This window comes from Cucurbita maxima, unplaced genomic scaffold (genome assembly GCF_002738345.1).
Source record: "Cucurbita maxima cultivar Rimu unplaced genomic scaffold, Cmax_1.0 Cma_Scf00033, whole genome shotgun sequence".
Lineage (NCBI taxonomy): Eukaryota > Viridiplantae > Streptophyta > Magnoliopsida > Cucurbitales > Cucurbitaceae > Cucurbita > Cucurbita maxima.
This window is the reverse complement of record NW_019272049.1, coordinates 1,994,504-2,009,130: the sequence shown is the minus strand read 5'-3', so window position 1 is coordinate 2,009,130 and position 14,627 is coordinate 1,994,504. Positions and strand designations below refer to the sequence as shown.

General features: G+C 37.4%; 1 protein-coding gene across 2 annotated transcripts in view; it reads right to left on the bottom strand.

Annotated features, from left to right (window-relative positions):
- Positions 1 to 213: 213 nt before the first annotated feature.
- The window catches only part of LOC111467144 (ABC transporter A family member 1), a 57,165-nt gene continuing 42,751 nt past the window's right edge, over positions 214 to 14,627 (bottom strand). For both annotated transcript variants that reach the window (XM_023111924.1, XM_023111922.1), the window contains 18 exons: positions 14,401 to 14,611; positions 13,350 to 13,433; positions 11,899 to 11,940; positions 11,720 to 11,816; positions 10,892 to 11,019; positions 10,694 to 10,798; positions 9,502 to 9,648; positions 8,824 to 9,102; positions 5,424 to 5,559; positions 4,331 to 4,410; positions 4,122 to 4,229; positions 3,894 to 4,044; positions 2,836 to 2,972; positions 2,672 to 2,746; positions 2,304 to 2,607; positions 1,729 to 1,862; positions 514 to 575; positions 214 to 408 (listed from right to left, as the gene is read on the bottom strand). In XM_023111924.1, the coding sequence (XP_022967692.1) occupies positions 327 to 408; positions 514 to 575; positions 1,729 to 1,862; positions 2,304 to 2,607; positions 2,672 to 2,746; positions 2,836 to 2,972; positions 3,894 to 4,044; positions 4,122 to 4,229; positions 4,331 to 4,410; positions 5,424 to 5,559; positions 8,824 to 9,102; positions 9,502 to 9,648; positions 10,694 to 10,798; positions 10,892 to 11,019; positions 11,720 to 11,816; positions 11,899 to 11,940; positions 13,350 to 13,433; positions 14,401 to 14,611 (2,362 nt within the window). In that variant the 3' untranslated portion in view covers positions 214 to 326. The remainder of the gene's footprint in view (positions 409 to 513; positions 576 to 1,728; positions 1,863 to 2,303; positions 2,608 to 2,671; positions 2,747 to 2,835; positions 2,973 to 3,893; positions 4,045 to 4,121; positions 4,230 to 4,330; positions 4,411 to 5,423; positions 5,560 to 8,823; positions 9,103 to 9,501; positions 9,649 to 10,693; positions 10,799 to 10,891; positions 11,020 to 11,719; positions 11,817 to 11,898; positions 11,941 to 13,349; positions 13,434 to 14,400; positions 14,612 to 14,627) is intronic.

Genomic DNA, 14,627 nt, shown 5'->3' with positions numbered 1-14,627 from the left:
GTGATGAATATAATAAGGATGTGTTAAATCAACCTCCGAAATTTTGAAGCTAGATTTGGCTGATTCCGCCATAAATTTTTTTTTTGATATTTAAGAACACCAAGATCGGTGCTCAAATACCATGTTGAGAATGAGAAATAGAAATAGAAATAGAAATAGAAATGAGCTCCTAACTAATTATTAAAATATATTTCCAAATATCATATCTCCCACGCATCTCAAATAACATTGTTATATTAACTCAGTTGCAGCAAATTAAAGTTAGTTTCTTGAATGAGAAAGGATAGGCACATTCCGTAAGTATGAAAAGTCACCTATACTTTTGATTAAGGATTCGATGCAAAATGGTTAAATATCGTTTCTAACGTCGATTGGCTGAGACTGTATTCGGCAATTCCGAGTCGTTTTCTGGAGGAAAGAAAACATCATAACCAGAATATAGATCAGACAGATGAACGAGGGAAGTGATTCGGAACGTTATAGGTGGAATAATGAAGTAATGGATAATCTTACCTGTTTCTCTCTATGTGTCCAAAAGCATCAGCAAGCGAGAGACCATCCTCCCCATAAGGCAACTGCATTTGAGAAACAGAACTTAGAACGAACGCATATCAGTCTTCCAGAAAACGACATGCATTACCATGAACAAAACAATCGTTGCATGCTGGTTAATGTTAGGAATCACGGACCTCCACAATGGTATGATATTGTCCACTTTGAGTATAAGCTCTCATTCAATGGAGATGTATTCCTTACTTATAAATTTATGATCGTTCCCTAAATTAGCCAATGTGGAACTCCCTCCCAACAATCCTCAATAATTCTCCCCTCGAACAAAGTATACTATAGAACCTCCCCTAAGTACACTATGGAGCCCTCGAACAACCTTCCCTTAATCGAGGCTCAACTCCTTCTTTGGAGTCCCCGAACAAAGTACGCCTTTTGTTCTATATTTCAGTCACTTTTGACTACATCTTCGAGACTCACAACTTCTTTGTTCGACATTTGAGAATTCTATTGATATGGCTAAGTTAAGAGCATGTCTTTAATACCATGTTAGGAATCACGACTCTCCACAATGGTATGATATTGTCCACTTTGAGTATAATCTCTCATCGCTTTGCTTTGGGCTTCCCCAAAAGGCTTAATGCAAATAGAGATGTATTCCTTACCTATAAACCCATGATCAATCCCTAAATTAGCCAATGTGGGGCTCCCTCCCAACAATCCTCAACAATCCTCAACAATCCTCTCCTCGAACAAAGTACACTATAGAACCTCCCCTGAGGTTTATGGAGCCCTCGAACAACCTTCCCTTAGTCGAGGCTTGACTCCTTCTTTGGAGCCCTCAAACAAAGTACGCATTTTATTCGACACTTCAGTCACTTTTGACTACACCTTCGAGACTCACAACTTCTATTGACATAGCTAAATTAAGGGCATAGCTCTAATACCACGTTAGGAATCACGACTCTCTACAATGATATGATATTGTCCACTTTGAGTATAATCTCTTATGGCTTTGCTTCAACCGTTAACATTATCGATTCAGACTAGTGGTTAGGCAAGAGCTCAATATTCAATCGCCAAAATGTTGATTTAGCGAAAACGTGAAACGCAAAAAAGGAATACGAGAATATGCAAACGCCCATCTTTTGAGGGAGCCTTCTATTTTGCTTAAACTAAATCCTATGCCTCTTTGCTTCAGAAAGTCACTATTGATCATACCTGATATTTCATACTTAAGCCGTTGCAGCCATGAAATGTTGCACCGGGAAATGAAGAGAGAATAAATGAATTAATCTCTGAGAACTTTTCTGTCGCTAACCACCACTCAGAAAATATAGGTAACGGTATGCTGCCTACAAAATCCATAGAGAAAAATAGACATAAGATAATTAGGTAACATAAATAAGTAATGTAATAGACATGAGATAATTCGGGGCCAGCATCATTGCTGGCACACCACTTGGTGTCCACCCCCTTTGGAGCTCAACCTCCTCGCTGAGAGACCGCCTGGTGTCTGGTTCTGATACCATTTGTAATAGCCGAAACCCACCACTAGCAGATATTGTCCTCTTTGGGCTTTCCCTTTCAGGTTTCCTCTCAAGGTTTCTAAAACGCGTATGATAGGGAGAGGTTTCCACACCCTCATAAAAAATGCTTTGTTCCCCTCTCCAACTAACGTGGAATCTCACCTTAAATGATATTGACAATGAAATATTTTGAAAATTTAACTTCAATGAAAATAAAATGAATTTCAGGGAGAGAATAAGAAGAATACAAACAACGATTCTACATACCGTCTCGAAACAATTGCTCTGTCAATTGTTCACCACAAACTCCAGGAGCCGTAGACGGTGAGGATACAAGTGTTCTTACCCTTTCTTCATTTCCAAGCCAACGTCCAATTATGGTTAACATTTGCCTAGACAAACTAATCTCTGTCACTGATTGATTTTCTGGCGTAATGGGTATAATAGCTTCTATACAAACTTCAATGTCACTCAATAAGCCTCTTCGGTGTGAGGGAAAATCAAGAACACCCTCACGAATATGTTGGCAAAAGTTATGCAAGTCCTCCGAGTCGATTTCATGAGGTTTGACCTGTAGAAATAGGATTGAAATCAAACTATCGATTACATCGAAGAATTAGTATGCCATAAAGTACCTCGAGCTCAAGATGATTCCCGAATCGTGTTTTTAAATGCTGGGGGCTTCCTATGCAACGTAGCCGCCCTCCAACCTTCAAATGGAAATAAGCAAAAGTTCACATAGGGTCCTAGGTAGAAACCAATAAATGATTCAGGTTGTATGAAGAAAACCTTTATATACCATTATCCCGATGCGAGTGCACAGTGCTTGCGCTTCGTTCATGCTGTGTGTGGTGAGGATAACTGCTGTCTTTCCACGTCGGGTAGATATCCGGGATATAACGTCCCACATGAATCGTTTGGCAATAGGATCCATCCCTACAAATGACATCAGACAAATGACAGTAATTGATTTCTGATGATGACATATAAAGTACTAGGAAGAATTATATGCTGTGTAAAAATTGAGGTCTGATTTAGCTACCGAGAATTCATATGGAGAGATGAGAACCATTCTATTTCATTTGCTTAAAAATTTTTCATTACTTTTCGATCTCAGAAGTTCAGCACATGTTAAGCATGAAACTACTCAAATTTTCAAGTGCCACTCCCTTATAGTTCACTAGTTTGGAGTCATCTGATGTATATTACCTCCGGATTCAACAGAAAAAAAAAAAAAAATTCAATCTTTAAAATTGTAAAGGCCCAAACCCACCGCTAACAGATATTGTCCTCTTTGGACTTTCCCTTTCAGGCTTCCCCTCAAGGTTTTTAAAACGCGTTTGCTAGGGAGAGGTTTCCACACCCTTATAAAGAATGTTTCGTTCTCCTCCCCAACCGATGTGAGATCTCACAATCCACCCCCCCTTCGGAGCCCAGTGTCCTCGCTGGTACTCGTTCTTTTCTCCGATTAATGTGGGACCCCCAATCCACCCCTTTGTGGTCCAGCGTCCTTGCTAGCACACCGCCTCATGTCCACCCCCCTTCAGGACTCAGACTCCTCGCTAGCACATCGCCCGGTGTCTAGCTCTAATACCATTTGTAACGGCCCAAACTCACTGCTAGTAGATATTGTCCTCTTTGAGCTTCCTCTTTCAGGCTTCACCTCAAGATTTTTAAAACCCGTCTGCTCGGGAGAGGTTTCCACACCCTTATAAAAAATGTTTTGTTCTCCTCTCTCCAACCGACGAGGGATCTCACAAAAATTCTAACTCCTCCCATCAATTTTTAGTGCATAGAAGAAATATCTAATGATATTATCAACGGTTCAAACAAAAAGAAAAGTAAAAAAAAAAGTACCTGTGGATGGCTCATCAAGAATAACAACAGGAGGTTCTCCAATCATTGCAATTGCGACAGAGAGTTTACGTTTGTTTCCTCCACTGAGTGAATATGATGGTTTATTGGCATGCTTCAGCAAGTCAAAGTCCACCAATTTTTCCATTACGACCTACCCAGATGGTTATACAATCTCAAAGTTAGATGATTTAGCAAAAACTCAACTAAAAAGTGAACTATAATACGTACATCATCTATCTTCAACTCTGGAACACCTTTAATTCGTGCATAAAGTTCTAGATGTTCCTTAGCGGTAAGGAACTCTAATAGCGCATCGAACTGTGGGCAATATCCAATCTGATTTTGGATGGAACAATGAAGTTTCAGGTGTAATAAATATGACAACTCCAAAAATTATTAGTCCAAAATAAATGAGAAAGACAAAATCTTGAACATACATGGCAACGAGCAGCCTTAGGATCGGTTCTTATATCTTTTCCGAAAATAAAAGCAGATCCCTCACTGGGAGATTCTTCTCCTGGAAAACATTAAGCTTGTTAGTGATCCAGTTCTTTAAACAATGAAGTTACATTTGATATTAAAAGACTTCGCCCCACGATTATTGATGACTATAAGGAGGGAAAACTACATACAATAACCAATTTAACAAGCTACAATTTTTTTTTTATAAAACAATAACTAAAGCCGCTAGCTGATATTGTCCTCTTTGGACTATTCCTTTCGAGCTTTCCCTCAAGGTTTTTAAAACGCGTCTGCTAGGGCGAGGTTTCCACACCCTTGTAAAGAATGCTTCGTTCTCCTCCCTAACCGGCATGGGATCTCACAATCCACCCCTCCCTTCGAGGCCCAGCATCCTTGTTGGCACCCCGCCTCGTGTCCACCCCTCCTTCGGGGTTCAGTCTTCTCGTTGGCACAACGCTCGGAACCTAGCTCTGATACCATTTGTAACGGCTCAAGCCCATTGATAGTAGATATTGTCCTCTTTGGGCTTTCCCTTTTGGGCTTCCCTTCAAGGTTTTTAAAACGCGTCTGCTAGAGAGAGGTTTCCATACCCTTATAAAGAATGCTTCGTTCTCCTCCCCAATCGATGTGGGACTCCCCACAATCCACCCCTCTTCGGGAGCCTAGCATCCTTGCTGGCACACCGCCTTATGTCCACCCCCCTTCGGGGTTCAGTCTTCTCGCTGACACATCGCTTGAAACCTTGCTCTGATACTATTTGTAACGACCCAACCCCACCACTAGCAAATATTGTCCTCTTTCGGTTTTCCCCTCGAGGTTTTTAAAACGCGTCTGCTAGGGAGAGGTTTCCACACCCTTATAAAGAATGGTTTGTTCTCCTCCCCAACTGATACGAGATCTCATAGATTTATTGTTCAATGGGAGCTTCATCATAGTTTCAAAGTTATTGCTTTATGCTAAAGTTATCTAAATGAAAATGTCTCATATAAAATTATTAGATGTATAAGAGCTCTTATCAAGATTGTTACTGTAACATAAAAAAAAAAAAAAAAGGAAGAAACGTTATACCAGTAAGCATTGATAGAGTTGTTGTCTTCCCAGCACCATTTGTTCCTAAAAACCCAAAGCATTCTCCCTCTTGAACTGAAAAGGTTAAAGAATCCACTGCAACTTTCTTGTGGAGATAATTTTCTCCAGGATATACCTGAAAATGGTTTTGAAAATTGCTAAACTTTCTATAAGCTTTTAATGCACAAAAATGATCAATATAAATACAATTACAATTTACTAGTCACAAACCTAAAAAGAAAAGAAAAAACAATTGATTCGTTACGATTTTAAAAGGAAAAAGAAAAAAAGCTATCCTAAGACAAACTTTAAAAAGGCCTAAAAGATTACAAAAGTTAAGCTAGAGATAATTTCCTAAATTTGATAATTACAAAACTACCCTAACTTTGCAAAATAATTTACGAACACCCCTCAAGATGAGTTGTATTATTATACAATCCCAACTTTCTAGTTAGATCTTTGAAGTTAGGTCTTGGTAAAGGTTTGATAAGGATATGCACTAGCTGTTGCTTGGTGTCACAATCGCACTCCCAACACCAAGTTAAGTGAGTTAAGCCAATTTGTATTCGCATAGCCTATGACCGGGTAACGTATGCTAGAGCCTCTGGCTCAGTTTGAGAAGAAGGTTCTAGAAAATGGGGGCAGAGAGATTTTTGAAAGCGACTTTGAAAGTAAGAATGAGAGAAGATTTTAAATGCAACGTTATATTACTATAAGCAAAAGGCAACACAATGGTAGCATATAACTTTCTGGGAAGGGAGAATTTGACAACTAGGCACCTCCCCCTATAGTACATTTTGAGGCAATTCAGGTCTGGCAGACGTAGACGTGATTTCGCCGAACAATCATGCAAAATCAGGGGAAGGAGTTGACAACTAGTCACCTCCCCTACATTTTGAGGCGATTCAGATTTGACAGGCCTAGACATGATTTCGCCGAGTAGTCGTACAAATAGAAAATACAATAGTAAGGCAATACAACATGAAATTAAATAAAGATTTCGGCGTGACATGGGCATGCGGCTACAGGAAACATGTCTTGGACGAGTTGAGCTATTTCATCATTACTTTTTCTTAGATAAAATGTTGATCTATTTCAATAAGTTTCGTCCTATAACGATGAACAAGATTGTTTGAAACACTTAGGGCAGCTTGATTATCACACATTATTTGTATGAGTGACGAACAATCGTTTCCTAATTCATACAGGACTCTCTTGATTCATATGCCTTCACACACGCCAAGGGCAAGGTTTCTGAATTCAACTTCTGCACTACTTCTTGCAACGACAACTAATTTTTGCTTCTCAATGTTAAAAGATTACCCTACATGAAGGAGTAGTAACCCAAAATTCATCTTGTACCTGTAACATCATCTGCTCAATCTTGCATCAGAGAATACCTTAGCATTTTTCTTGTCAATGTCTTAAAAAATTCATTTTCCAAGGGCGGTTTTTAAATTTATAAGGATTTGATATACAACTTCCATATGTTCTTCATTGGGATTATGCATAAACTGAATAACCATGATGACAACGAATCCAATATCTGGACGAGTACATTGGTATCTCCCCCTATCCATAGGTGTACTCTCATTGTTGAATCTAAGTTTCTTTCGCTGGTTTATAAGAGAATCTGTTGAATTGCATCCTAACATGTTAGTTTCTTTGAGAAGATCTAAAACATACTTCCTTTGGGATATAATTATACCCTTAGTTAACTAAGAAACTTCCTTACCCAGAAAATATTTGAGATTTCTTAGATTCTTGACCTCAACTTCTTGAGCCAAGTGCTTCTTCACATTTTTAATTCTAATTCATTTTCAGAAATAAAGATATCATCAACATATACTATTCAGAAAGCACGTAAATTTTCAGACTTTTTTATGATATCAAAGTATGTTTGACTAACAATGTGAATACTCAAGTGTAACGGCCCAAGCCCACCGCTAGGAGATATTGTCCTCTTTTTCCCTTTCGGGCTTCCCCTCAAGACTTTAAACACGTCTGCTAGGGTGAGGTTTCCACTCCCTTATAAAGGGTGTTTCGTTCTCCTTCCCAACTGATGTGGGACATCACAATGGGAGGAGAACAAAACACCCTTTATAAGGGTGTGGAAACCTTCCCCTAACATACGCGCTTTAAAGTCTTGAGGGGAAGCCCCAAAGGGAAAGCCCAAAGAGAACAATATCTGCTAGCGGTGGGCTTGGGTCATTACAAATGGTATCAGAGCTAGACACCAAACGATGTACCATCCTTCTCGTTGTTCCCCGAAAGGGGGTAGACACGAGGTAGTGTGCCAGTAAGGACGTTGGGCCCCGAAGGGGGGTGAATTTGTTGGTGGTCCCACATCGATTGGAGAAAAGGAACAAGTGACAACGAGGACGCTGGGCCCCGAAGGGGGGTGGATTGTGATGTCCCACATTGGTTGGGAAGGAAAACAAAACACCCTTTATAAGAAGTGGAAACCTTCCCCTAGCAGACGCGTTTTAAAGCCTTGAGGGGAAGCCCAAAAGAGAAAGTCCAAAGAGGACAATATCTGCTAACGGTGGGCTTGGGTCGTTACATCAAGACTGACAACAAAGACCAACAACAAAGGTTGCACATCTATCAAACAAAGCATGAGGAATCAAATTCCTCATTACATTTAGAAGGAAAATCCATGTATACTTCTTCCAAATCACCATTCAAAAAGGCATTTTTAATATCTATATCTTGAAGGCCCTCATCAAGACTGGCTGTTGGAGACAAGATAATTCTTATGGCGTTGAGTTCAATAATTGGTGCAAATGTTTCGTGATGGTAAAAGGAAAAATACGCTATCCTAATATGAACTTAAGAAGACCTAAAAAAATTACAAGAATTAAGGAGGAGATCTTCCTAGAATTGATAACTACAAAACGACCTTAACTTGAAAATAATTTATATCAGTTGTAAATGGCTAACATACCCAATAATGTTCAACTCTCAATGCCATCAAAACTATATATATATGTATATAAAAAAAAAAAAAAAAGGATTCTGCATAGTCGACAGAGAACGCGAGAGTTCCGGTGAGGTCCTATGACATACTCCAACAAAGTCATTCTCTTTTCAGTTAATATTGATAACTACTTGTTGAGTGGTATGCAAATTTTTGAGTCCACAAGTGTTGTTGAGTGTTGTGCAAACTTCTGAGCCCATAAGTGAGGGAGAATGTTGAAATAATGATATCAAATTAAATTTATCGTAACCCACCAACTTAATACAATTTAAGCTTGATACGTAATATTTAATCCTTCATCAACCAAATCAAGAAGAATACATCCTTGCAGTTTCGAACAAAAAAGCGAGGATCAAAACGTATAAATACTCTTACAACAAAAATTTCATCATAATTAATTGAGTTGAAAAGTGAAAATACCTTCCGAAGATTACTCAAGTAGATAATGGCTTTGTCGATAGAACCCGATAGGACCCTATTTCTTTCTGCTGTCACATCTACATCGATATCAAAGTCAGGAATAACATACCCCGAAGAAGGCCCAAGAAGAGGTTCAACACAGGGGGATGAAGTTTCAGTTCTAAGATTTGTGAGATTGTTCCTCCAATGCTTCATCCACCATTCCTTGACTGATAATGCAGTCAATTTATGAAGTGGCAGCAGTTCAAGGCCAAGAGTTAAGAGAAAGTAACACACAGACTGTCGGAAGGAAAAAAAAAAATCAAATCAAAATCAAATAAGAACAAATCTATTGCATATATAAGATTTAGTTGTTCTAAATTAATCACCAAGAAAACAATTAATATCATACTTGATCGATTATCACCACGACGACTCGTCAAAATGTCGACCAGCCAAAAGTAAATGCAATAGAGTTGTGACCTAAATCTTACTTCTTGATACTCAAACGGCCTGGCATTCGATAATTTATTTAAAGATACTTATTGACTATCTTTATCATTTTTCCATCTGTTGGGAAATAAAATTATCTTCAATTTAGTCACTTGGAAGAACTTCCAAATTATCAGGTCTAATTGCGAGGACAGTTCAATAAATTGTCACAGAAACCTTCTATTGAAGCAAGAGGAACATACAAACCTGTACACCGAGATAACAGATTGAGGCACCAGTAACATTCCAATCATAAACCCCATCGGTTGTTTTATCTTTCATCCCCTGCCGAAGAAGAGCCAACGAGGCTAGTCCATCAGCAAAGCAAAACCCAGGTGATATTCTGAAGAAATTCTGCACAAATACCCGATAAAATCAGAAGAAATTAATGTTAAATGCATGCATGCTGATGAGAGAACACATTTCCTTAGAACAGAGAGCAGAGATAAGCAGATCTACATCAAGATGTCTAGACTATCAATATTATTGCCACAGTAGCACACGGACACAAAAATTAATGGTAATGAGATAGAAGTTAATAATCTTATTGATCACGCCCACAGATGTGCACAAAATACATAGATAAAAGTCTATGGTGATGGCATAGTTGGTTGATTCAACAGAACAAGAGAGAGTCTAAGCTTTTCTGTCGCTGTCAATAGAGAAGGGTATGTGGTTTCTGTAGCAGAGACTGGCATGAATAAATCCTTCTCTGACTTATGAAATTAAATATCAAATCTGTAGATTTTATCAGTATTATTATGTTTAGCTTAGATATTAGTTTTTTTAATCTTTTAATTACTATTTAATAACCCTTTCTTTCATAATTAGTTTCCTTATTGTAAGTTCTCTTGTATTATAGGTACCCACAATTGTCAGAAACTTCAGCCATCATCCTCACTGGCAGAATGTTCTTCCAATGTCACCCTTGTCATCGTTGTTTCGGTGATCTCTTGTGGATATTGTTTTTCTTAGGTCAATTTTCTGTTGTTTCAGGCACCTGATATCATGGGACTTTTTTTCTTATCGTCGTGCATTTTTTCCCACTCCTATCTGTTTTCATCATGTATGCCATCCCGTGTATGTTATTAGCATGCTTATGTGCATATTCATGGTCCATTGTGCAAGTCATATGAACCCTAAATCTCTTTAATCGCGAGTTTCATTGGTCTTCCAATCGATCCCATACAAAGACCCCACACTGACTGTTTTTTCAGCCATTCCTAATTTACCTCTCCCTAGGGTAGGTATTTACAATCGGAGTGAGACCTCCGATTGTAAATACCCGAGAACCAAAATACAATAGGAGATAAAAATTGAAAACCATTTAGGAGAGTATTCACTTGTTAGCAGACCATCTTGAATAAACAGTAATAACAAAGGCATGAAGAGAACCAACCTTAAGAAAAGAATTTGTTTTTGCCATTGTTTCAATAAGCCCCATTATGAATGAAATAACCATAAGAATAAGTCCAGTGAAAAAGTGGACCGACAGAACCACATTCTGCAAAGAAAATGAGACAATATTTTGGTAAATAATGATGGTTCATACCATGTATTTTTAGATACAGTAAAAAAGTGGTTTTTTTTCTTTTACCTGAGCCACAGTATGGTCGAAAAAGAAAAATGTAAGGCAATATGTTGATGATGCAATGGCCATTCCATATTCCAAAAATATGACGGCCGTTGCTATGAATCTACCTTTACCAATGAATTGATCCATACCTGCATACATTTTTGAAATCAAACAAATACGACAAAAAAAAGAAAAAAAAAATTACCAACGCACTGCACAAAAATTATCTGAACTCATAGGTGTACAAAAGACTGACATTAATTTTGAAGAAAAAAGAATAGATGAAAGATGTTAGGATCGCTCAGCAACGCACACACTCGATCAAGATGAACACAAAGAACATGAGAGGGAAAATTCAAGAGGGAAAATTCAAGAAGGAATATTAGCTAAAGGTTTTATTGATGACTTCAGGTATGTACACCAAGATAGAATACAACTTATGAAAAAAAAGTACATTTTGAGAGAAATGCCTAATGGGATATATATATGGTTTCAGTATATATTCTACCAAATATATCTCTACCAAATCTTTACGAAATATCTACCATATATATCTCTACCAAATCTTTACAAAATACCTATCATATATATATCTCTACCAAATCTTTATGAAATATCTACCATATATATATCTCTACCAGATCTTTATGAAATATCCACCCTACATATCTCTACCAGATCTTTACAAAATATCTACCATATATATTTTTACTCGATCTTTTACTATAGATAGACATCAAGCTCCATATCCCAACAAACGAGATGTGAAATAATGGAACAAACTTACTGAATAAAACTCGGAATCATCAAAACTCTGGAAAATGAATAATTAGAAGAGAACGAACGTACCAAAGATGTAAAAGAGTACTAGTGCTAAACAAGTAGGAACCAAGAAGCTTATAACGTCCCATAGGTAAGTAGATATCCAATATGAAAGCATTGAAACCTGGTAACAGTTTATTGTTTGAAGACAAGGTCAGGCTTAAATGTTTTAAAAAATATGAGAAGCAAATGAAGAAATGCCTTACCCCACTGATCATTTGCTGGTGTTTAGCTTTTGTTTCACGTTCCTGCATAAATTTAGATAATTTTATCATGTTCGGAAGAAATTTTTTGAAGCCTTATAACTTTTTGTAGATATATATTTAGATTGTTTTCTTTGATAAAATAAGCTATCTCTATTCGTTCTAGTTTCTGATAGACGTCGGACACCACGCCCATTTCTATCTCCGATCAAGACCAAGGCAACAACTTCATTTGGAGTGAGATCTTTTCAAACATCTTTATAATACAATTGAAATGTAAATTCAAACTAAAATCTTTACACTATGACCATCGAACTATGACCGTCGAACTGAGTACTTTAGTGAATACCTAGAGAACATTTTAAAGGATAAAAACATTTGACAAACATTTTATATCATCCTACTTGTCCATATACCCCTCAACAAAATAAAATTATTGAGTGAAAAAATAGACATTTACTTGAGGTTACACGTGTCATAATATTTTTAAGCATGTTCCAAAGTATTTATGAAGAAAATGTAATCATGGTTACCTATCTGATCAAATAGGATCCCAAGTCTTGAATTTAGTACTCTTGAATATCTTACAACTGCGTTTCTCTAACTACTTGCATACGTTCTATTTTACAAAAAAAAAAAAAAATTGGTTGCACTAGGTCACAATTAAGGAAGGAGAAAAGAGTGGAGTAAGGGAAGCGAAAGACACTGTACCGACTGAAAGGTACATAGTTGCTTTACCGATAGCGACCCTCTTTGGACATTTACAAGCAATTGTGCGGCACTCATTCTTAGTAGCGAGTGGTCAAACAACTCGAATTCGATCGCACCCTCTTTGGACATTTACAAGCAATTGTGCGGCACTCATTCTTAGCCGCGAGTGGTCAGACAACTCGAATTCGTATCGCCTAAGGCCGGACGACGTATTCTCAAGTCTCTGGCCCCGCTTTGAGAAGACGGTTTTAGAAAGCGGGGGTAGAGACACTTGCATTTGGGTCTCAATTTATCAAATTTGCATAAAATAGTCCCCGTAGACTCAACCTGATCTAAATACTACCTTTGATTGCATATTCTTGCGTATGGAGATTTGCAGATCATCTAACCACTTGAAATTTGACATATTTTTACATTTTCTTCCATTTTTTACTCCACCCTAAACCCTAAAACACCCTAATTCAGTGAACTAACACAATTAGCCAGATAAAAATATCAACTTATTCTCACGTTAAAAAAAGTATCAATACTTTCATAGTTGGGATAATTTGTGATGTTCGATTAAATCATAGGAACCAACGTGTCACTTCTAAAATTCTGAACACCAAATTGAAACCCGACTCAAAGTATAAAGACTAAATTCAAAATTTATGACCATTGAGACCAATTCGGAACTATGTCAAACCATAACGAACACTCATAAATAATTTATAATGTGTTAAGAAGGGATCTAAAAGTACTACCTTCACAAGTGAGACAGCAAATGATGCAGGAATAAAACAGAACGCTATATTAACGATGATAGCAGCAGCAAAAGCATCCAAATCCTACAAAATGACAAGATTCTTCTTCATTGAAGCATAAAAAAGTACTGACATAAATAAATGAAAGAGATAATACAGCACATAATATTAAGATTTCTTGTAATACAGAATTTATTAGATACGAGAAAACTTGTAAAAGAATCCAGTGTTCAGTGAATATAGGAGCAATGAAGCAAGAGATAGTAAATATATTCTCTATTTACTATACAGAACAAGTGTTTTTGGAACTTTAAACTGTCGATATACTTTTACTGTATGTGGACGAACAAAGCGTGGAATCTCTATTTAAAATGTAACCTGTCACCGTCTTTGAAACATTGAGTTCTATAAGTTCGAAACTAACAATGTTCAGAAAAGATCTGCAAGAAGGAAGTCATGAAGGATATATGGTCTAAGTTATTTGTAATAAGAGCATCTTCCACAAACTTCAGGCATACCAGAAGGACGCATAAGAGCAATGCAGCCACAGAATAGTAAATATATTTTCCTTACATAACAGGTAACATATTTTAGGATGGCAACATGCCAAATGAATACTCTGCAAGGCAAATAATTACGCTGATGGATGACGATTCAGGCCAAGAACACAGCAAGCCAGAAGAGCATATTCCTTAGAAAGAGGAATATTTTATGAAGAATGAGATGAGAGAGATCGTCATTTTGGGACTCAACACCGTTTTATTATTATTATTTTGTTAAAAAACAAAGGACTTTCTATTAAGATTCTAAAAAGAACATGGAGGGATTGGGCAGAACGTTGCCACATAAGGCTACTTGATTTTTTAATTCTCCCTAAGAAACAAGTAAAGAGCTTTCCATTAAGATTCTGAAAAGTACAGGAGAGGGATGCATAAGGACCAAGGACTGACACAAACGAATCTTCTGGCCTGTCATCTTTATCTTAAGAGTTAACAAACATCATACACAGAAAATGTACCCATACTCATATAAAGAGAAAGAAATCACATACATGACGTTGCAAGCGTTGGCTTTTTGTCATGGGGAGAGGATGATTTCGTGTTTGAATAGTCATATTCTGGTCACCAGTAGCAAGCCTCAGAACAGCAGCATTCACCAAATTGATAAAGGTTGGAGCAGAATGCTGACAAGAACAATTGTGAAGTACAGTATATCCTATACTGCCATCACCATTCTGATCATCCATTACAATCGCTCCATACCTAAAGAGCACAAAAA